The sequence below is a fragment of the Gavia stellata genome, chromosome 3 (genome assembly GCF_030936135.1).
Source record: "Gavia stellata isolate bGavSte3 chromosome 3, bGavSte3.hap2, whole genome shotgun sequence".
NCBI lineage: Eukaryota > Metazoa > Chordata > Aves > Gaviiformes > Gaviidae > Gavia > Gavia stellata.
This window is the reverse complement of record NC_082596.1, coordinates 28,264,854-28,289,630: the sequence shown is the minus strand read 5'-3', so window position 1 is coordinate 28,289,630 and position 24,777 is coordinate 28,264,854. Positions and strand designations below refer to the sequence as shown.

The 24,777-nt window shown below is 39.1% G+C and overlaps 1 protein-coding gene across 1 annotated transcript in view; it reads left to right on the top strand.

Moving 5' to 3' along the window:
* Positions 1 to 24,777, top strand: part of NECAB1 (N-terminal EF-hand calcium binding protein 1) — a 68,211-nt gene that overhangs the window by 29,673 nt on the left and 13,761 nt on the right. The window contains exons 4-7 of the mRNA XM_059836351.1: positions 1,993 to 2,018; positions 4,382 to 4,479; positions 19,723 to 19,859; positions 22,297 to 22,409. Coding sequence (XP_059692334.1) covers positions 1,993 to 2,018; positions 4,382 to 4,479; positions 19,723 to 19,859; positions 22,297 to 22,409 — 374 coding nt within the window. The remainder of the gene's footprint in view (positions 1 to 1,992; positions 2,019 to 4,381; positions 4,480 to 19,722; positions 19,860 to 22,296; positions 22,410 to 24,777) is intronic.

The window sequence follows — 24,777 nt, the reverse complement described above, 5'->3', positions numbered from 1 at the left end:
CAATTCTAACTGAAAATTAACTCAGCACCCAAATACTTTTCTATTTTTACTCGTAGTCCATTTGCAGCTGCATCACTTCTGTCAAAAGGACTAGCAGCAATGTTCTGATGACAGCAATGCTGAAAGCCTCTGAGCCACTCCCTTACTATATTGCTACCACACTGCTGAGGATACTGCAGAATAACAAGGACCAGAATGGATTTTAACACAAAATTTGAAAAGAGAGCGTGAATTTGACTGGCTAACAATGTGAAAGGCTGTTTTAAACACAGTAATCAAGATGTACATTAAGAAATGCAGAAATGTCTTTTACAAAGAGAAGGCATTAGGGCAGATTATGTGAAGGGGCAGAAAATGCAGGGACAATGAACAAAGAGTAGGCATCATAACAGCAAACTCCTGCCATTTGACATCATATTTTGTCACAGGGTTTCAGTTTGCATTCAAGGTGTGAACATCCAGACTGTTCCGAAAATGACTGCTGAACTGCAGAAGTGGTTGGTCAGACACGTTTGGTCATTGATGCCATAGTGATCTGTGGTGAACAGCCTTAAGGAGTCACAGACACTTTTTCCCATCACATCATTTGTTGACCTAAGAGTTACATTTCTCAGCTTCAGCACCAATTCTTACAGACTATTGATTTCATAATACCTGCCACCAAGGTCACTGGAAAAATGGGATGCAAGACTCATTTACAGCCATCCAAGTTGGACTGTTCAAATGCAGATAAGGTCATCCTTAATTAATAAAAATTGTGAGAAAATCTCATTTACATCATCAATTAGAAGTGTTCAGAAGTTTTTATAGCCCTGAGTATGCAAGTTCGTGACAACCCAGGACCCTGCAATTTCTGTCTGTTTCTCTCTCATTAAATAAAAGCCACATGCATGGAAGTTAGCATTGGTGAAAGTAACTTTAAGATAATACTGTGTCATCATTTTATTAAAAGGTCAATAATAAAATCCCATTAAAAAGATAAGTGAAAGAATCCTAAGTGCAATCAGCCGTTCAATATTCACCCCTCAGCAAGATTCAAGAAGGACATTCATGCTTTTAAGTTTCTTTAATAATCGGTTTCTTCTCCTCCTTGGAAGAAAGTCAATATACTAACTTTCAGTATTGAGCTGAAGGTCAAATGTTTTCTCTTTTGATTATTAAAGCCTCAGAAAAAAGAAAGCTTAAGAGAGAAAATATCGCTTAAGAATTGATCTGGGTGAAATCTGTTTGAAGTGAAGTTTTGAACTGTATGGAGTACTTGCATACATTTATGTATTTATATAATGTTGGCATGGGAATATGGCAATGCAGTGATACTTTTCACATCACTAATTTTGCTGAAGTTAGTACTGGTGAAATGGTTTTGTATGGTCAGAAAGTCTTATAAATTATGTATGCTGATGGGCTATGTCTGGTTTTATTCTCCTCCTCTACCGTCTCTCCCATGGAGCACTATTGCCCAGTGAGGAATGCAAACAGGAGAAAGTTACTGGCTTTTCCCTCATTTAGCATGGAGGGCTGAGCTCTGAGCCATGCTGTCCAGCATGACAGCCACAGAAGAGGAGTACAGGCAGAAAGGTGGGGAAAAAACCAAATTTCTGGTGTTTAGATGGATTTCTGTAGCACTGGGACCAAATGTGTAAAGCCTGAGGAGCAGTGACTCTGCACCATGATGCAAAAAGGCTGGGCGAGGAACTTGAAAGAGGGTTGTGAGTGAGTAGGAAGGTGCCAGTGGGAACATGATGAGGAAGGGAGGATGCACCTGCATCCAGCTTCAGAAAGGTTGCAGCACAGCTAGAGCCTTTGGCTTAGGACAAGGCTCCCTAAGGCAGCAGAGCAAGGCCAGCAAGGGCCAGGCACTCACATCTCCTGCTACAGCCCAGGAGGGGAGGCTTCATATCCCAGTCAGGCTAATCTTTGAGTCCTACTATTTACCAATCCAACAAAAAACACTACTAAGCTCACTAACCTTCTATATTGTTATCTTTCCAGCAATCTGGACACAGAAGAGCTCTGCGGTAAGTTCCTTTTTTGGGCAAGAACATAATCTATGCCTGCAGAAGCCCTATGCAAGTGAACATACCATGTGATATGATTTTTTTTCTGTTTAATCTTTGTAGCTCAAACAGAAAATAATTTCCATTGAAAGAACTCCTGGGAAAATGCAGATGGCTTATAATCTTTTCAGACTCTGTCATCCATTACATGCAGAAATTACTTTGAAAATAGTTTTCCTATTCAATACTTCTCTGCACTTCAAGATCTGTTCTGATGCAAAGATAGATAGATAAGTTATCTTATTTCCCTTTCATGTGAGGTATTTTTTCTAGTTAGTTCATCACTTTGAGAGGTATGAGGGCTCTGGCAATTTTGAAAGAGATTGTCATATTAGTACACCACTGGAGGAAGATTTATTACTTTCCTCCAGCTTGAGCCAGTAAGAACAGCAGTTTGACAAGGTCTATCATCTTTCATCATAAAAAAACTCCTGCAAGGCCTAGAATTTGGCCCAGTTACTCATTTCTGTACCCCATTCTGGGCTGTGAGTCATTTCCCCCAAAACCCTGTTTGCTCTTCAGCTGATTTACAGCACCTGATTTAGGAAGGCTACTTGCAGGAAAAAAGCAATTCATAGAAAATTTCTTCAAGTCCTCCCACAAACTGTCAAAAAAACAGTTATACTTGTCAAAACCAGGCTATTTCTGAAGTAAAGATAGTAGCCTGATAAATTTTCCAATAGCCAACAATGTTGAAGACCTATAAAAGCTGAAAATACTGTCAAGTTGAATGCTAGCTCATTTACTCACCCATAGGATGACTCTACTCACAGCCAAGAACCCACTAAGAGACACCTCAGCCTGTGGCTTATAAATATATGACAAGAGACTCAGCTGAAGTGAATTGGGCTGTGATGACTTCTGATGGTTGGGAATCTAGCCAAAATTATATAAAAGTGGCCAAGGAATACAGGTGCTTTGTTCCACAAGGGATTTATTGATGTTGCACTGGAGGCTTACAGGTTTGCTCAGCACCTGGCTGCACTAGCTGCCTCAGGTTGGCTGGAGGGCTGAGGGGGGTGTCAGCCCAGCACTGGCTGTTTACTGTCTGTTTTGATTAAATATAGGCTGCTTCAGCTGCCTTTTAAATCTTTCGTAGGTTGCCAAAAGAGTGCTTCTCCTCTGTGAATCTGGTACTGAGTTTACTCAACATGTGTTTAAGCTAGTGATTATACAGCTCTTTCTGAGTTATCTCCGTTCTCCTCTGAAATGAAGCTTCACATCCAGGATACTAATTCACAATATGTTTTCATTCCAAATCATTTCATTCAACCTTTCAGCAATACCAGGTTATGTCACAGTGTTCCTGAAACCTTATGCTTTCATGACTCCCCTGAGAAGCTCGTGCTGACCTCTTAAAAGCCTCAAAGTATTGCTATTGATTATTTCAAAAAGCTCCTATTTGATCTTGTTCTTCCTGTCTGCCATTTAGATGTTGTTTTTCATGCTCTTCCAGGTGATCTGATGTCTAAATGCCTTGTCTAACACAGTCTCTAGCTTTAACATAATTTTCTTTCTTTCTTTTCCACACTTTCTCCTTCCTGTGCCTCCCTCTATTGTATTTCACTGCATCGACCAAATGGGAATTTGGGTCATAATTTCCCAGGTTTGCCTCCTCCTCTCGCTGGTTTCCCTTTGATTCAGTTATGCCCCCTGATTTTACATCAGCTTTTTCTGTTAAAATGTCCTTTGCTTTGAGCAGCTACGCAAGGACATCCTGCAAGTTACACTATTTCCATGATTTTTGTTAAAAGTATTTTTTTATTTGTTGAAAATACAATCACAGTACCTGAGACTAGAAGCTTCTCTGGCCAACTCAAGGTCTCTTCACTTCTCACAGAGAAACAACAGCCCCCGCTTGATCTTATCTCTTCTAAGGGCTTTATCAGTGTTACTCATTTTTGTATCAATATAATCAGATTTAGTAGATACACATGAAAACTTCATTCCCTGCTAGTAACTGTAAAGTAGACTATTAAAGTGAAAATCCAGTTTAGAAAGAAAATGTAGATATTTTGAAAGTAGGTCTCTTTCAGCTCTCAAAGTGATATTTTAAATTTTTGTCAATTTGGCAACTCATTTATTGAAAGAAAATGTTTTGAAACACTGATTTTGGTATTTTAAGTACTCCAGGAATGATTTTGAGGGAAATAATACAACATTTAAAAATAAAATCATCCCTTTCATTGTAACTCTTATTCATTTCATATATTTAGATAGTCAATAATACTGTAACTGAATTCAGAGTTGATAAAATTGATATTTAATGAAATATTGATTTTTCAGGTCATGTATACGTGATGTGGCTTTTCTTCTTCTTTTAGAATATTTTTCCCAGCACTTAGGAGAGTATGAAAATGTTTTATCTGTCTTGGAAAACTTAAACATAACCATACTGAAGGCAATGGACAAAACAAAGAAAGTAAGTAAAAATTGTGACTTTTTTTTACATCGTATATTTTGTTTATTTGAACATGTATCCAGTTTTTTTCTTATCTAGATAGAGTTACTACTTCATATTTAAGTTCTTCCACCTATACATGTTTGTAGCAAAAGTCCAGTAGGAAAAGGCTTATCAAAATGGTTGAGTATCAAAGCTGTAAAGCTCTGTCTGCAAAGTATTACAGTTTGAATATAACCAAAATTGTCTTTGCAAATGATCTGAAGAATGTTCTTCATATTGTCGTACCAAAAGAGGGTTCCATGTCCCATGCCAAATATGGATAAGTATTATCAGCATATCAACATTTGGAAATAGTCCAAATTTGAAAAAATAATCCAAGTTTTTGAAGTAGAAAACATGTTAGTAAAAGATGCTAACGACTTAAACTATATTAATGACTACCATTAAATTAGGTAGGCAAGAGTCATCTGGAGACATACTGGGGAGTCATATTTATGTTATTGTTAAATATAGATTCCAGGATAATTTAAAAAAATTTAGAAGTGATGTAATATCTCTCCCTGTGTTCCCTGAAGATGAACCCCAGTACTTTTACAATTATAAAGCCATCCTGTAGGCAGCGGCTGTGCATCCCAACTACTTAGTCCAGAAATATAACTGGCCAATGTAAATCACTTGAAAGTATTTCTGATAGTAACAACAGAAGACAGAGAAATTTGGGTTGAGTGAAACATCCTGACCGAGAACAAGTTTTCATTTCCATTTCACGCATTTTAAACAAAAACAGCACTCACAGAGTCAGCAAAGAGGAGGTGTTAGGGCTGTTGCCCACCGGAGGAAGGAGACGTTTCTCAGAAGCTTGGTTTCTCCATTCATCCATCTGACGGGGGATGTAGCCGTGCTGCAGGACATGCTAGGCAGTTGATCCACTTGGCACTCAATTCATTATGGTCATACCTGCTGGTATGTTTATACCTGCTCTTTCATACCACATCGCAGCTCGATGCCCGATCAAAAGTCCATCAAGAAATTGAGTTATATGCTCCTTTTCCCTGGCTGAACAGTTAAATATTCTGTGCAAGGTGGAACAGCTTCAAAAGGTGAGGGAAAGCACAAACCAGGGAAAGAAGTGAACCTAGATCCTCCAAACCCAACCCCAGACCCGCACCACAAGGCTATTCAGTGGAAGGCAAGCCATCAACAACAGAAATTTCAGCCAAAACTATTCAGTGAGATCCCAGGGGGGCAGGGGGAACTGATTTTTTCAGTCAATTAATGGAGAGATCAATGGGGAGAAAGCTGTGCTTCTCTAGCAAAGTTGTTATCTTTGGCATTCAGGTGTTTGCAAGAGTGCAGTACTCATACATTTTACATGAACTGCCAAAATAAAAACCTGGAAGTGTAGCTTATTTATTTAGAGCTTGAGCCAGTAAGCTGAATGTGTCTCTGTTCATGGTGTGCATCTTCCACTCCTAATGAAGTGAATGTGCACTGACTCACTGCCTCATTGGGCTGGACGCTGAAAAGCAACAGGTTAGTTTATTCTAGCCATGCATAATTTTAAAAAAAATTAGCCATGTGTCTGAACTACTGCTAAAGGGCAGGTCATGTCATCTGATAACTACTGGAAGTAAATAGAACACGGCGTTTAAGAATTACTTCAGAAGTTAATTACAGAGGAGGAGTCCCATTAGACTAATCAGAGTTGTAAGAAGTAAGCATTGGCCTTACTAGAAAATGGATAAGAAAATCTGGAATATTAATAAGTGTTTCATTTGTCTGCTTGAAGAACCCATCTGAAAAAAAAAAAAACAAACAAACACCACAATTTCTTTGAATTTTATTTTCCCAACTTTTATTTTCCTGACTGAAAATTCAAGATTAATGGGTTTTCTCTCTTTCAGGAATAACCCAACTGACTATTCATTAGAGGTGGCAGAACTAGAGCAAGGCTAACACTGGAAAAAATACTTTTAATTCCAATTAGTAGACACAGTGTGTGAACACAAACAAAAAACATATCCTCAAATATTCTAAAATAGAGCTTTCTGCCAAGGATATGCCCAGCAACTACAGCTTTGTATGGAAATTAAATTCTCAATTCAAACTTGGGATTATTCACAACAGGAACTCAGTTCTCAGGAAACCGACAGGTTATGTGAACTGTCTACCTGATAAATTACTGGAGTGCAAATAATAAAATTTCCATCTTAAATAGTCCAAGCTTTTATTGAAGTCTAAAATCTGGAATATATATCCACCTAAAGTCAGAGCCAGAGGTGGAGCAAAAACTGGTTAGCATATTGAGATAGCATGGATGAATGACATTCATCACCAGTGACACACACTAGATGTGATGTAGCTCCTCGCTCAAGTTGACTCAAACAAGCAGGTACTCAGAAGTGGGTGGTGTGGTTATGAATGGCCATTGGCACGTATGCAGAACAAGGCTTGGGCTTCCCCTCCTAGTGCAAAATAAAACTTTGTCATTGCTCTGCTGTTGCAGCCACCTAGTCCCTTAAATAGTCACTGAGTAATGGGAGCATTTATTACGATCTTCTAAGTCATCATCTAGTTGGAAAAGTCATATATAGAAAAAAAGCCCAGAAATGAAGACCTACACTTTGAGAGCTACAAAGACATGGTGTATCTACAGCAGCTGAGTCAGTTTCCAATGACCAGGACCAAATTTCCAAGGACCAAATTCTCCTATTAAAAAACAAAAGTAAAAACTTCTCAGATTGAACCTGAACTCCACCCTGCAGAGCATGGGGCTGACTATGGACCCAGTCCTCAGGGTTGCCATGAGCTTTCCATCCCCTCTGACTTTTCATGATTGGAGAAAGCTCAGCGCCTCTATCAGTCTCTGCCAAACTTTCCCAGAGTGCATGCAACTTCAAGTAGGTAGCTCATTCAGTCTTAAGTATTTGGAGTGGAAAAGGAGCAACTTTGTCCTTCATTCATCTTCTTTATCTGTTTAGAGTCAGATAAACATTCACCACTCAGTCCTTCCTATAGAAAATCTCTGCTTTCCTACCAATTCATGTTGCCTGTACTCAGTAGGTACTTTGCACGAGAGGCAGCTGCGGAATTGGAGCCCCAGAAAAAACATTCAGCTTCAGTTTCCAAGGAAACCCCAGAAAAGGAAGATGTATCAGTCTTCAACGAAAAGCTGAAAAGTGGATCAGATTGTCTGAAAAATCTGAATAACTAATCTAGAAACCATCCAGATATAAACAGAACTAGAAATTTAAACCCTAAATGTAGTTTAATGTACTTTTCTTTACTTTTTGGTGTATGTTAATCTAAGTTTGATAACACCAAAGTGTGTGGCGTTATTTGACTCATATCCATAAATCTAGTACAAAAGTGTGCACCAAGAAGCTTTTGCACATGAAATAGATGTGACTCTACCTGTTGTCTTATTTCAGTTTTGAAAATTACATGCATTAATGAACAAATACCTTGGGTTTTGTTTACAAACATTCCCAACCTGTTCAGCCTTTAGTCAGATAGATCTCTCATCAAGAGCAACTGGAGTTTGGCTTGGCTACGGACTCCTGGATTTAAATCAAGATCAACTAAATTGTCCCCATCACTCCAAATTATTTCTGTGTGTAGATATTTTTAACCCAACAGATTAGCAGGTAACTGACTCCTTCAAGTTAATTGCAGCATAATTTCTGTATACTTCATTATCCTCTGTGGTTTGAAAGGGTTGTCAGCACAGCTTTCCTGAACTGAGCTTTTCTCTAGTCTTCCAGTTCTGTACTATCTGAAAGTAAAAATATCAAGTCATCTGTGGGAGAAAATGTTCCAGTGTGTTAGCAGGTTCAAGAAACTTTGAAACCAGACTTCCTTTCACTGTTCTAGGGCTGTTCTCAGTGATTGGGAATCACTGAGAGCAACTGACTCCAGCAGAGATGCTTCCTTGGGAGAGTGGCACTAAGTGTCCATGTAGTTGTTTCTTTTTCCTTGCAAATGAAGGCCACCCTGTGAGCTGTCTCAAAAGTGACTGAAAACCACTGTACCTCTTGTAAAAGTGATTGCATCTGAGCTGTTTCTTAGGTTATATTGGTTATATTTATTAGATCATATATTTTAATTTCAAAAGCAAATAGTGCAATAGATTCTTTTTTTTTAAAAGTAAACTGAAACTGGTTTTTATAGTTAACAGTGCTTATAACAGTGCAGAGGGATCTGGACAGGCTGGATCGATGGGCTGAGGCCAACCGGATGAAGTTCAATAAGGCCAAGTGCCGGGTTCTACACTTTGGCCACAACAACCCCAGGCAACGCTACAGGCTTGGGGATGAGTGGCTGGAAAGCTCCCCCGCAGAAAAGGACCTGGGGGTGTTGATCGACAGCCGGCTGAATATGAGCCAGCAGTGTGCCCAGGTGGCCAAGAAGGCCAACGGCATCCTGGCTTGTATCAGAAATGGTGTGGCCAGCAGGAGTAGGGAGGTGATCGTGCCTCTGTACTCGGCGCTGGTGAGGCCGCACCTCGAATACTGTGTTCAGTTTTGGGCCCCTCACTACAAGAAAGACATCGAGGTGCTGGAGCGTGTCCAGAGAAGGGCGACGAAGCTGGTGAGGGGTCTGGAGCACAAGTCTTCTGAAGAGCGGCTGAGGGAACTGGGGTTGTTTAGCCTGGAGAAGAGGCGGCTGAGGGGAGACCTCATCGCTCTCTACAACTACCTGAAGGGGGGTTGCAGAGAGGTGGGTGTTGGTCTCTTCTCCCAAGTGACTAGTGACAGGACAAGAGGAAATGGCCTCAAGTTGCGCCAGGGGAGGTTCAGGCTAGATATTAGGAAAAAGTTCTTTACCGAGAGAGTAGTGAAACATTGGAATAGGCTGCCCAGGGAGGTGGTAGAGTCACCCTCCCTGGAGGTATTCAAGGAGCGTGTGGATGTGGCATTGTGGGATGTAGCTTGATGGGCATGGTGCTGTGTGGTGTTGGGTGGGTTGGTTTTTGGTGTGTTGTGCCTTGTTGTTGTTGTGTGGTGGTTGGCTTGCGTGGGTTGTTTGTGGGGTTTTTTTTGGTTTTTTGTTGTTTTTTTGTGGTGGTTTTTTTTTTTTCCCCCCCAGGTTGGACTTGATGATCTTACAGGTCTTTTCCAACCGTAGTGATTCTGTGATTCTGTGATTCTGTGATTCTGTGATAAGACAAAATTTTGATCCAGTGAGTAAGAGTGGAGCTTGACCCTATATAACTTTATATCTGAAGTGCAAATCCAATAACTATAATGCAACAGCAACCTCCTGGATGGACTTGGGCAGTACTTTTGTACAGCCAATAGAAAGCATTTATGAACAGCAAAATGAGAAATTAAAATCTAAAGTAAAGGCAACATCAAAATAACCAAGAAGGACTGTCAGCACAGTAGGAAATTATTTAAACAAATATTGAAGATCTCTCCTTAATCTGTTCTTCTGTGTCATCTTTTTTTCTCATCCTTATTTCATTGTCCTCATTCCATTTCTTTACATCTCTTTTCTTCCTCAAAAGGACAGCAAGATCTTTCTTCCATAGATGGAAGCCAGAAAGTGTTTTGGCTAGAATAGTTAACGTACACTTTTTCAAAACTAAATCAAGAGAGAGATGACCTCTGAGTGCACACTCCTCCGGTAAATACAGAGGTACAGTTCTTTTGGAGACAAAAGCACTGCAGACTTCCGTGGAAAGGAATGGCAGGCAAACATAGGAAACGAGGGATGGGACACAGAAAAATTTCTCCTTTTCAGACTCTAAAGTCCCATGTTCTTTGCTTTGGAGGGACTTTCTTCTTTTTTTTTTTTGAAGGACACCAAATGATCTGTCTGTGATAGCAAACACCACTTAAGCAGCAGTAACCGTGACTGACCAGTTTATACCCAGCATTTAAATATGCAAAACATAAACATATTAAGTTTAGGATGGAAATGAAAGATAATTCTTATTCAATAGAGAAATCAAGTTCTGGAATAGCCTAACTGCTTTTGACATGTTGCTTGCAAAAACATAGAAAGGGGAGTGTGTGGTGTGCAACAAGAAGATGCTGGATTCAGTGACTGACACAGCATGTCTAATTCTTTGCTCCTATGAAATCATTCATTTTTCTGCTTTGCTCAAAAAAACCCAAAGCTAAGTGAAGTCAATGCAGCCTTGTTATTGCTGGAAAACTTCTTGAATAGTCTAAAAATAGGGGCCAGTCAAAGTAAGAGAGAAGATTATAGGAGCTGAAAGACTAACACAGGGACATGCAATTTAGTTACCGATGGTGCATTTATAGTAAGTATGTAAACCACTGCACTCTGGAGGGTTGATACCCATTATAAACTAGAATACCTAGATTTTTTTAATTGCATATTTGAGTAATAGTAACAGTAGCGATCATGTAAATTATATCGCAAAACAAAATAACTGGAAAAAAAGCTAGACACGCATATGTCAACAATAGAGTTTCACAACTAATATGCAAAATGAGGTTTTAAATTGTTGGGTTTTTTGTTTTCTCAAAATCTGTGTTAAATTGGCTGGCACTGCTTTTTGCACATGATTAGAATTTATTAACAGTTTCCACAGAATCTAGTCTTGTACTCTTTGAAATTGCATTTTTTATAAATGCACCTTTTGCAGAATGAATTTAACGAATAGCTGCTGCCAAAGAATAACTTAAGGCAGGTATTACTCAGTTTACCCTGATTATTAATTTTCATGTATTGGCTTTGAATCCAGTATATTTGTTCCTTGCATTCATCACTAAGTTTCTTTCAGGTCAGCATCAGTCTAAAATACCATAGCCATCTCCCATCTTGATGTTTTAAAGTGGTCAAAATATCCACTGGTAGTGAAAAGCCAGAACAAAAAGGAGTTATTCATTTTATTATTCCTTATAAAGAAATAGAAATCTGTTCAGGATGAAGATTACATAAAACACTGAAGGCAGACAGATGAAGTTCAAGACACAAAGAGCAGCAGTGATACATACTGCAGCATGCAATAATTCATACTTAATACTGTAAGCCAACTGACAAAAATACTGCAATCTGATGTATTTCTTAAATGCACACAGTTAATTGTTCGTGTATATTTGATTGCTTCAGACTGTCTTTTAATGACAGTTAACTCTATTGTAGTAGTTTAATTGGGCATATATTTTATCTCCTTCCATTACAGTGAGAAGGGGTTTTGATTCTTACAATTATTTAGAAGATGTAAGATACTGATTAAAGGATCATAGATGAAGAAGAGAGTTTCACAAAGAGTGAGTACTTTCTGAGTTCCACATCAGAAAACATCCTCTCAGAATATTTATCATCCAGCTAGGCAAGCAAACTGCACGCTCAGGATTTGTCTTTCTTGCATTAATGGTGTGTTTTCACATCCTATCAGCTATCTTCAGGTACCATCAGTGGCTAGGCACCTCTTGCATGGATGTCATAAGTTAATACCATGGAGAGAAATAAGGGTTGCAAGATTTGCTGTAAATTCATGCTTTTCACAGAGGAGACAATGGGAAAGACAGAGCCAGAAAACCAATAAAAGATGTGGCTGCCTATAGATTAGGCATTACGTGCCCTGCACTGCCAGTGCCCAGCCTCAAGAATACAAAACTGAATGGAGAAAAAAAACATCCTACCCTTTCAGGCAGATGTTGGCTATGTTGCAGCAAAAAATGCATGAATTGTTGGGCCAAAAGAAGAACAAAAGAAGATTCTATTAGTCAAAAAATAGTTCGATTTTTCATTCTAAGGAAAAAATAGCAATATTTTCAAAATTTCATACATACTGTTCATTCAAATAAATGACAGGTATGGTGCTGCTCCCACCTCCATTTCTCACAGGCTCATTCAGCTCTAATATCAGACCAAACATACCCCTCTAAAATATTAACAGTATTCAACATTAGATCTACAAAATGAGTGAGGATTCTAAAGCAATTGTTGGAGAAAGTCCTAAACACTGGACTTTCTTGACTGAACTCTGACGAAATGTCAAAGGTTTTTCAGTAAAAAATAGAAAAAAGTGGAGTAAAGCAGATGCCTTCAATGCATTTTTGTGTTGTTTAAATTTCAAAGTTTTATCAAGTTAAAATTTTGGTTGGAATTTTTCAACCAATCCTTTTTTGAGTAATCAGAACTCAACAAAGGGATAAAAAGTAGTAACATCAAAATATCAGAGCAATAAATGAACTTGTTACTAAGCTCCAGCTGCACTAGACTTTTAAGAACTGTTCCTATTTGCAGGCATAGTTGTTTCTCATATTCTACTTTTTCTAGCGAAAAAGCTATAAAATTTATTAAATACAGTCTGTAAATTCCTAAAAAGAACCATCTAGAACATTTTTTCTTTTGACCATGAATGACTTTTGACCTAAATTCCTTGGGTTGTTTCTTTATCATTCCCTAATTTCTAACGAGACAGACTTGCCAGTGGTTCGAACTGGAGTCTGGATCCTTTTGCATAAATCCATGTACTCAACTGTTCATCTGTAAACTCAGCTGAAGAGAGGAATGCTGGTGATACTGCTAAATATACCACCAGTTGCACCCTGCTACAAGGCAGAGAGGACCCTATGAAGAAACAGCTATTTTTATCTACGGATATTATTAAATGAGGTTTTGGAATTTCATTTCATAGGATTTTCTTTCTATAAAATTTATTTAAGATCGTGACTATTAGTGCAAGTCAAGTCAAACGCAGATAAATTCAAAAAGCTGCAAGCGATGAATTCTGAACAGTTGTGCAAGGATATTCCAGAGATTCACCCCTTTCCTCTGAGCTCCTTATCAGACTAATGAAAACTCTTGGGAGCTTCTTTGATCTTTTTTGTGGAATTCTTATACCTACTGGTCAGAAAGAGAAAATGCTCAAATTTTTGCTGGTAGCAGAGAAGATGTCTTAAATAGTCAGAAGTTTAAAAAAAAACAAAAAAAAACCCTTATTTAAGTTTACATCCATACCTTTAAACATAAAAGTGTACAGAAATAACTTCACAGCAGAAAAAGCTTTAACCTAGCCATTCTCCTGTCAATAGCTATCAAAACCACCAACAGCTTTGATGTTTTCCTTGCATTCTTACAACCTTCTCCCAGGAGCAATGGCATTACACGTATCCCTTCTACCTGCTGATATAAAACGCAGCCAAAACACAGTTTCTTGTCTCTAAGCTACATGGTGAACTTAATAGCAGTTAAATAGGAGTTACTTTTTATCCATGCATTAATTTTGTACATACTATTATTGCAGTAAGAGTATATTACTTCTTCAATAATCTCAGTAAAGGAGAGCGATAGACTCTTGCGCTGTTCTGATGGACGCTATTACAAATGTGTGTCAATATTCTCCTATAATCACTCATGGCTGCCTATTTTATTTCATTGCTCTTATGTCAGCACTGCAAGTGGTTAGTAGAGATTGTCACTGTTCCAGTTCTCTAGGCAGAATTTAAACTTGTAATTTATTCCAAATATAATACTTTGATAAACTTCTAAAGTTTCTGCCACGCTCTAAAATTGAACTTGAATTTACTTACTAGTTTGGCATGTTACGTCTTTGCTCACTCTTACAACAAAGATGCTGTAAAAGTTGCATTTGTGTGAAGTAAACACAGTGAGCTCTCTGGATCTGGCTTCTGTTGAAATCATAATGTTATTCTGACTCTGTTCTGACTCTGTCCTACACTCTGAAGAATTAGATCTTAGTGATTGAAATGAAAAAGGCTTGAATTCTTTTTCGTTTTAGTACAGTTATTCTGACTAATTTAATAACCTCAATTTAAAGTTGTAACCCAAGGCATTGTCCCACTAATGTAGGATCTAAACACACAGGGCAGGAGACATTCCATGATCAAGGGAAACTTAAATAGATTATTCCTTACTGAGTTTTACTCAATTATAACTACTTTTTACTTACCTTGGAGGTATTTTCTGTAAAGATAAGCATAAATATTTTTTATGAAATTATTTTGATACAACATATAAAATAGGAAACAGAAAATTGCAAAGTAATATAACAGTAATAAATAACTATTATAGGTAATGTTACAAATAAAGTACAAATAAATAAGTTATAAAGTGTTATATAACATAAACTATATAGCAAAATAGCAATATAGAAAGGAGAGGCCAAGGGGACCAGGTTTGTTCAGCCTGGAGAAGAGGCTGAGGGAAGATGTAATTCTGCTACCTAAAGAAGGGTTAAAGAGAAGACAAAACAACATTGTCTTTTTTAGGGGTGCATAGCAAAAGCACAAGAGGCAACAACTACAGCTTGCAGAAAGGAAAATGCTGACTAGACATACCTTGCACAGAGAGGGTGATGCAACAGTGGACCATATAGATGGTGTAATCTCCATCCTTGGAGATGTTCCAAACTCAGCTGATATGTTCCCATATGAACTAACTTTGAAGTTGGCCCTGTTCTGATGACATCTAGTCCAACCCCCTGTTCAGTGTCATCCTTTCCCACTAAGTTTGTGGAGCTCTTGCCTAAACTCCAACCCCTTCTGAGAAATTTCAAAGTTATTTTTTGTCCCAACCAAGTTTAGTTTGCTTGCCCCAAGTAAGTGAACACAGGTATCTCCCTCCTTCCCCATCTCAAGGAGCTGCTCTTCTCATAAGTGGATCAGCATGCTGTCAGGTCACCCAAGGGGAGAGGATCGGGGCTGGCACCAGGGCTCAAGAGGATCAAGAGAGTCACTGAACCTGTGGCAGCTCTGAGATGTGGATTCCCTTACGAGATACCTAAGCCCTGCCTCCTCCGCCTTTATAAAAGGAGAACCTCTTCTGTACCTTTGAAGATAGCTGTAAACCAGTTTTAAAGACCACTGTGACCTTTTCCACAGGGAAATCACTAATTATGTGTATTTTCAGTTGCATTAATGGAAACGCAAATCTTAGCTGCTCACAAAGGTCGCAGTTGTCTCTTGATGAGGAAGATGTGGAAAATTACCCTCATTCACTCACAATCAGTAAAACTAACAAGCAGAACGATATGTTAACACAGACTTAATTCATCTGGACTGCTCAAATTTCTGTGCAGTATAATGTATATGCTAATGAACAGTAATTTACAGCTAATGAAATTCAAGAAACAGGCCATTTTTCTAGTTTATGTACAGATGCCATCAGTAGGTCCCATTGGTGGCACAGTATACTGACAATAGAAATGCTGGGCATGCCAGTTAAGCTGATTCTACCATAATATACACTTAATAAATTGATACACATTTTTCTTAACTCAGAATTAACATTTTCTTTCTTCTAGTGAAATCTTGTAACAGTGTGCCTTTAGTAAAATGCAAATGAAGGCACTTTTATGTAGAAAGTAGAGTGGTGAAACAATAACAAAGCATGGCTGGTAATTCCTCATTGCTGAGAGCTGGAGTTGAGGTTTAAGTTGAATTGCAAGGGGCAATATTTTTCCCTCCATGACCTAAATTGTAATAATGCTGACAATTGATATATCCTGAATACCTTCTTCCATGATCTTTGAAGGATTTTAGAAGGACAGGTAGGAGTAGTTATCTTTCAGCAGGCAGGAGTCGAATTTGCCCAACGTTGCTATGAGCTCAGAATTGCTGGCATCAGAGCCTTTATTTAACGAAAAATATTGAGTAGCCATTTGCCCAACTGGATGCATTAAGAGAGTTAAGTAATTTCACATAGAAGAGCTGTAAACACCAATATTTGGGTAAAATATACATAAGGAAAGAGTCTCTGATAATTCTAGACTCACACAGATGATGTTAGCATCCTGCATGCCTAGCCCATCTTTACAAAAAGCTCTGTGTGCCTGATAAGGTAACTCTAAACCATATTTAAAGATCACAAGAACCTTTTCCATAGGGAAGCCTTTAAATAGAGAACTTATGAGACCACAGAACAGGAAGAAAAAATCTAAATCCTGGTGCGACACACAAACCTGGAGTAGTTCTGGTGAATAAAAACTTAATAACTTTCAGATGCAGGAAAGCATTTCTGAAGAAGTCAAAAAGCAGCCAGCCTCAGACAGTAGCAAGTACTACACAGGTAATGCTTATATGATCCCCCCATCAGCAAGGGCCCACCTGAACAGTTTACAAAATGAAACAGTATTGATGTTCATTCAAAGTTGTAATTCAGCATGCCAGTATCAGATTTACCATGGCTATGAGCAGGAAGCTATATGGAGGTATCTGTAGCATTTACTTTTTGGATGCCCAGAATTTTCACAGAATCACACAGAATCACTAAGGTTGAAAAAGACCTGTAAGATCATCAAGTCCAACCATCAACCCAACACCACCATGCCCACTAAACCATGTCCCACAATGCCACATCCACATGTTCCTTGAACACGTCCAGGGAGGGTGACTCCACCACTTCCCTGGGCAGCCTGTTCCAGTGTCTCACCACTCTCTCAGTGAAGAAATTTTTCCTAATATCCAGCCTAAACATCCCCTGGTGGAACTTGAGGCCATTTCCTCTTGTCCTGTCGCTAGTCACTTGGGAGAAGAGACCAACACCCACCTCTCTGCAACCCCCTTTCAGGTAACTGTAGAGAGCGATGAGGTCTCCCCTCAGCCTCCTCTTCTCCAGACTGAACAACCCCAGTTCCCTCAGCCGCTCCTCAGAAGACTTGTGCTCCAGACCCCTCACCAGCTTCGTCGCCCTTCTCTGGACACGCTCCAGCACTTCAATGTCTTTCTTGTAGTGAGGGGCCCAAAACTAAACACAGTATTCGAGGTACGGCCTCACCAGTGCCGAGTACAGGGGCACAATCACCTCCCTACTCCTGCTGGCCACACTATTTCTGATACAGGCCAGGATGCTGTTGGCCTTCTTGGCCACCTGGGCACACTGCTGGCTCATCTTCAGCCGGCTGTCGACCAACACCCCCAGGTCCTTTTCTGCGGGGCAGCTTTCCAGCCACTCGTCCCCAAGCCTGTAGCGTTGCATGGGGTTGTTGTGACCCAAGTGCAGGACCCAACACTTGGCCTTGTTGAACCTCATCCAATTGGCCTTGGCCCATCGATCCACCTGTCCAGATCCCTCTGCAGAGCCTTCCGACCCTCAAGCAGATCAACACTCCCTCCCAACTTGGTGTTTTCTTGCAAACTTGCAAACACTTTGATTATCCTCCTCTTGTGAGATTGTTTTGGTATTCAAAAACTTAGAAGAAATGGTCAGTTCTGTCATGTTTTGTTCACTTATTTCCAAAAGTACTGGCAAAAGCTGAAAAATTAAAACGTACCCTGGATTTCTACTGCAGGGTCTTATTTAGCTGTCCATGCTACACAGGTTCGCACACATTGTTCTAACATGCCACAGAGAATCAAAATTTTTGGAAATTAAATGATCTCTGTCAGGTGCACCAAAGTTTTAAATCACTTACAATGGAGACAATTTGGAAGAAGAAGAAAAAATTCAGCTTTCTTATTGCATGATAAGATTTAGTATTCATAAACGTTGCCATAAATGTTATTTATAGGACTGGTGTGAGTTTCAGGTATTCACTGAAAAAGTAGACAGGCAGTCTCCCATGAGTATCTATTTTAAAAATGTATAAATAAGAAATTATTTGTTGGAGAGTGGCTCACACCTGATTAACCTGAAGACAGAAGGAGTAAATATAGAAGATCATGAAGCTCCTGGCTACGTAAGTAACTTCTGCTGATTCACAGGTGGTTTAACATTTGAGATTTCTGTAGCAGAAGTCTTCCTACAAGAACTAACTTAATAATATATATTGTGAATAGATTGCTCTCATTTGAGAGCAAAATGCTTTTAAAGCTATTATCTTACAATCTTTCATTTTACATTTAAATTTCAAAACATCCCATATTTGTGTTCTGATTGCAAACACATACATGCAAAAATTCTAAGAGAAGTCTAAAAGTCAAAAAGGCATTTCAGCTGTAATTCGTATTGGGAAGAGCTTAAAAATACCCATATACATTGCCAAAAATACTCAAATGGGTTCTCAGCTAGAGTAGGAGGCAACCCCATTCAAATGACAACTTTTCTTTAAAGCTTGGAGATAACAGACCATCATCTATCTTCAGATGTGGTGACTAGGGAAATCTTTCATTCAATGTGTCTCATATTTTATGAAACCATTTTAGATGGAATTGTACCCAAAGGCTTTCAAGATCAGCTGAGTGGGTTTTCTGCACACATAAGCAGACTTAGAGCATATGAAAAATGGATACCAGCGTACTTTCGTCAGAGTAGGAGCCAAGAAATTCGTTCAGAGTTTAAGAGGTGGAAGTCCATTTTCCTTCTCTGTTCTTGATGGGAGCTCTACACAGTAAGCAGAGGCTGTAGGGATCTGCTCTGTCCTCTCTATTACAAGTATTAATGAGAAAACAACAAAGAGGGTGTTTATATTATTGTATGGGTGACCCCCCCTCACACAAAAACCCTCTGGGTTTTGCAGATCTGGGCTTGCCAGAAAAGTCAAAGTTGACCTCATCCATGGAAATATGATTCACTGGGCCAGGGAGAGAGCAGGTGTAAGAATTTATTTCTGAAATTATCTATACAAAATAGGCACAAATATTTTTGAACACATAAAATATATTGGAAATGTCTTTACACAAAGAACCATTACAGACTGCTAAATGTAGGTGCAAACTTTTCTAATAACCATGCTCCAACTCAAAGAACGTTTAGATGCATTTCATGTAATTGTGAAATATATAGATATATGGTTTCAAAAATAATGAAACAAATTAAAGGAACAAAAATCAGTCAACGACTGTTAAATTCAGAAGGCAATCTCTCTGGCACAGGCAGTCCTTCAGCCATACTTGCTGGTGGAGTTTTCCAGGGCAGTATCACTAAGTACATGCCCTGCTCAAAGACTATTCCCATAATCACTGTCAGAGACAGAGCTACATAAACATCTTTTCACAAGAGTGGATCTGAATAAAAACTTTAAATTCACTTCTGCAGTTGTCAGTCATATCTTGGCTTTTCCATGCTTAAGAAGTAATGTGGTACTGCCATCAACTGGACTTAAGAAATGTAAGGAAAAGGGTTTTTTTCAGTAGAAACTATGTTGTGCCACTGTGTACCTGGGCCTCTCTCAGCTTGGGTGGGATCAGTGTCTATACGTGGAAATTCAGAGGTCTTTTTGTCCAGAAACATAAAGGTTGCTTATGTGGTTTACATGTATAAGTATGAAAATATCCAAGCTGCTTCCTCTCTGAATTAAGCCTGGATCTTCCCTCACATATTTCCAACCTAGTAGGCAAATCCTTACCTTTTTTTTTTTTTTCATGTAATTTTTAGGACTATCAGGAAGCTTCTAATTTGGAGCAGTTTGTGACTCGCTTTCTTTTGAAGGAAACACTGAATCAGCTTCAGTCCCTCCAGAGCTCCCTGGAGTGTGCCATGGAAACCACGGAGGAGCAGAGTCGGCAGGAGAGGTGAGCAAACCTTCTGCCCAGCTGCAGTGAAGGGGGTGAGGAGTGGAGTCACCGTGAACCTCCAAGACCATTTTACATTTCACCCAGCAACCTGATGTAGAGAATAACAAGGAGAAATAAGGATACACCTTTTATTCCATACAGGAACTCACTAATAGTTTTCCTGAAATTGAATACAAGCAGGTTCCACTGTGATCCTGCGGTGGGTTGCATGCAGGAGGACCATTTTGCTACATCCTAGGCTCTGCTCCTTTGACTTCTTTTTAAATCCATTGACTATTTAATATCAAATGCAGAAACCAGACCACTGCAATGTGAAGAGCTCTGAAATTACTAACATCATTGACTGTCTCCTTGTTTGCTTCTTCCGGTTTTATGATTTTTTTTCATTCCTGGTTGCAAAATGATCCCAATGTTAAGAGGAGAAATAGCCAGGCTCTTGCTTGTTACAGCTTTTTCCTAGAACATAGGCCCATAGTACTGGTTAACATCTAACTCTACAAACTCTCAATCACCTGGGTAACCTATATTCATCCAAGGTGTTTAGCTGAATTTAATACCATGACTTCATAGATGAGGGTTTGTAGGATCAAGGATCAAAACATTTTTGAAAAGGTACTTGGCTTTATGGATTTGTTTTCCTCAGTATGCTATTGTTAAAGATGATCGGGAAAGCAAAATACAAGCTGTTGTGTTTCATGGACAAAGAAGATCTCAACACTTCGTATGTTTTAAAATGCATTGCTTTTTCATTCTTTCTTTTGGAAATGCTATTTTATTGTTTATTTTGTTGTTGGTTTTTAGATCTCTGAGGTACATGAATAATACACTGAGGTTTTCTGCCAGCAGCTTGACCACAGGAATGAAGCAGGTTTTGAAAGGCTGAGGGTGCGCCGAGTATGCACAGTATATATACCCCTCCATTCATGCATAGATCTTTCCAGATTCCCCACACAACCCATGGAAGAGAAAGAAGTCTTGAATGGCGAGTTTAGAGCTGGAGCCTAACTTAGGTGCTCTTACATCCTCTGGAGTAATCATTGACTTCTTCTCTGACTTGCCTTTTAGGACAGCCTCTCTAAAAATACAGTCTAGAAAGACCATCTAAGTAACTCAAACCACTCACTTGGGTGTGTAGAATTGGGTGACATGAACATCTCTCTTGCTGCCAGCTTTCTCATCTGCATTGACTGTCTGGAAAGGCATTGTGGGGACTTCCTTCTCCAGTTTTATCAGTACAGTTATTCAGAAATATTCTCTTGGATGGTGAATTTGGTTTATGGCAAAGAAAATGAGAAAGAGGTGTGACACTGTTAAGCCAAATGACATCCTTCCCATCTTCTGAGGTAGCAATGGAAAAGCCAGGCAAACTCAGCACTTTATCTACAGCTATTTTGGAGAAAATGAGTTAGTTCTTACTGCAGATGCACCGGTCCCTGTGTAAAATCATTTTCAATTATGTTTAACTTAACTCGGGGGCAAACTGTGTGAATCAAAATCCCATTAAGACACTCCTAAACTAATTTAAGTGTGCTCACAGTGGGAAACTGCCATAATTTGGCTTACTGTGAAGGGATTTTATGCTGCAGAAAATACCATCATAAAACATCTCCTTAACATAGTGTGTGAGCTTTTGGTGAGCCTTCCTTCTATGCTTCAGGAGACCAGACAGCTTTCCAAAGGAGTGACCTGGGAATTATTTACTGAACTGTTTACACTACTGCCTAATATTCTTTGCAACCACTCATCCAACAAACTGTTCACAACTAACCACGGTCCTGGTCCATCATTGCTCTCCAGCTGGATGATGAAGAAAAGCCACATAGAGAGCCTTCAGTCCTTACACAAACTCTTAAGCTTCAATGACTCTGTCATCACAGTACAAATATAAGTAATTTCTGTATCTGCTATTTTTCAATACCAGTGCTAGAAATGTATCTGTCCTCCATCCAATATTAGCTAATTCTCATCAGTTTTCCTTCCTTATTAACAGATACATGTTGCTGTTTATCTTTTTAGTCTTTAAGTTGATGGGGTCAATGTTTACAGTTCATATCTCAATTTCAGCTGTTCTTGTGACCCCAGTTCCTCTACAGAGATGCTACGAAACTCCTGCAAATGAAGAAATGATGTGAATGGTTCCTTAGGTCAGGTCAGAACCACATCACAGACAGACACTGACCTCAAGCTTTCTCTCCCTAAAAGATAGGCTTATAGCAGCTTCACCCTCCTTTTTTGGTTTTACTTCTCTAATGACTAGCAACTTAAACACAACCAGTTAGTAACAGTGAAAATCTGGAAAATAATTCAGTGGTCTCAATAGGTATTTCTCCTTTTTTAATTCAAAAGGGAACATACAAGCACATTTTTTGAGAACAGAGAGAGGAGAGCTCTCCCACATGTTTTGCCTTATGAAGTCTCCTGTGTTTCTGTGCAGGCAAGATCCAACAAAACCAGAAGTGCTCTCAATTCCATGGCCAGGAAAACGCTCGGCTCGAAGGCTTCAGAGGAACAACAGCCTGTCACCAAATAGCCCTCATTTTAGCACAGGTATGATATTTCACATTTTAAAGATACTTAAAAACACGTGCATTCACACACACATACAGAAAAACATACATGTATCTTCCTCTCAAAAATGTAATTCAGACATGGTAACTAACTCAGGTACTTTACTGACAGAAGTAATTCGTCAATTTAATACAGAAGGTATTAGCTCAAAATGTAAGGAAAATAAATATGTACCCATAGATCTGAACTGATAAAAAATAAATACATAATTATGGGCCAAACTGTGATATCGTTTTGGGGCTGTGGGTTGATTCAACATTTCTTAGGTAATATTTTTAGCCTGCAGATAAGAATGAAAAGGTGAAGGCTATAACTTATACAGAACTAAGTTCTCTGTCATGACTTACATCCCAGCTGAGGGGAACAAACAAGAAACAGAAAGGGACAATACAAAACCTGAAGGAAAAAAAGATTTCATGTAAGATGATACAGAAAAAATCTGAAACAGCATTTCTGCTTTGGAAAATGTGAGAGGGTATTTTGGTAAATGGGATTCTTTGGAAGCAGTGACATTAAGCATGAAGCTGCAATGAAGGCATCTCCAGGGCTAGTGATGTCTCCCAGAATCAAGGAACGAAGATGACTGAAACACCAAAGTACGTGATGGGTCAAGCCCACTTCTTGACCAGTCATGCAGATCTCACTGCTTGCAGCCACGTGCTTAGCTCTTCCTATTTAATCCTCTTTTGAAAACCCTTCTGTCATTCACATTCATGACTCACTCTCTGCCACTCACCAGATGATGCTGTTCATTCAGTGCAATGATGCAAGATGATGTTTGATCCCTTGCTGTAAGTTGCTGGTGTTCATAACAAGGAAGGTCACATAGCCTTGTTGCTGCACTCCTAATTCACAGAGTTCAGAAGAAACCCAAACATATGCAAGCTGTACCAAATCCACTTACTGTATTAATGTAATTTTAAAGAGCTAACATCTTTCTCCACAGCTATTCTAATAGCTCTCTAACAGCTGTCCACTTTCCCAGACAAGATTTGTGATTGTCTTGGCACTTTGTCTTCCTCCTTACTGCCTGCTGCCCACAGGCACAGTAACACTGTAGGTGTGTAGACGCACTCAATACTCAAGCCAGCGTTTCTTTATCCTTTGTACTTGTTCAGGTAAAGCCACACTCTGCCTCCTCTATATATCACACCTGTAGTACATCCCCAGCATTAGGATTCCTTTGTTTGGTCAAAACATAGTCCAAGTGCCACAAGAACTATCAGCTGGAAAATGAGCAGGTTAATGGATGCGCATATCTAGAGCATGTGTTGAAAAATCTTCAGTTTCTGATAAACAACCTTACTCTCTCCTTAGAACAATCACTTACGTACACATGCACACTGTGGGTGATGCCAGGAACTGCTTTTATAATGCACATATCTGTTTCCTTGAGTATTAGCCTTTCCATCTGATAGACAATTTTCTTGAGACTTTAGCAAAGCAAAATTTTCCAGAGACTTTAGAGAGGCTCAGAGATGCTTGTGCCTTTGTAGAATGACATTTTCTAGCTTCACCTTTGCTATATGACATCAGGTCATTATACAGTCATGAGTATGACTGCAGTAGAGATGGAGAGCTATGAAGTCTTCTGACAGGGTCCTGTCCTATCCATATAAAGATAAAAGGCACAATTAACACCCAGTATCTTTAGTCTTTCCTGTGCTGCTCAATTCTATGACTTGGGAGAAAATTAAACATAGGAAAGTTATTATGATGAAACATAATCAGTCTTGAGTTGGTCAAAATTTGCAGTCACCACAGGCATAAATTACACATCTCAAAACCAAAACCTCATTCTAGAAAAATCTAGTGTAGGAAGGATCAATTCTCATAATCATATTGCTGCAATTCATCAAGCACCTAGGAATGCTGTTTGGTTAGAAAGGTAAAGAAGGATCATTAGCTGCAAGGGACATCCAGTTAATGTTATTAAATCAGCTATTGAATCGACTGTAAGATTATATCCATAATTAGTGGGCAAACACATGAAAACCCCTAAGACAGCATATTGCAGATGACTGTAACAAAGCTGAAAGCCCCTCAGAGTGTAAGAATAAAAGCAGCTGTTGCAGCTAAATGAACCTTTTCTGAATGAAGAGAAAGACCCTTATTCCCAATGCATACAAGACAGTCTACAATTATGTTAGGAGGCTCCTTAGGGAAGACCTCAACATGCCATGCCAGAAACCTAGGTCATTTAGCTGCACATGAACCCAATTAATTCTTTTCTGCTGTTCAGAAGAATTTTTTTTTATTATTGGGAAGGAGCATATACACTCTTAACCTTTGAATAATCCTGGAATCCTGCTGGAAGCACCATGTCAGGACCCTAAAAACAGCAATA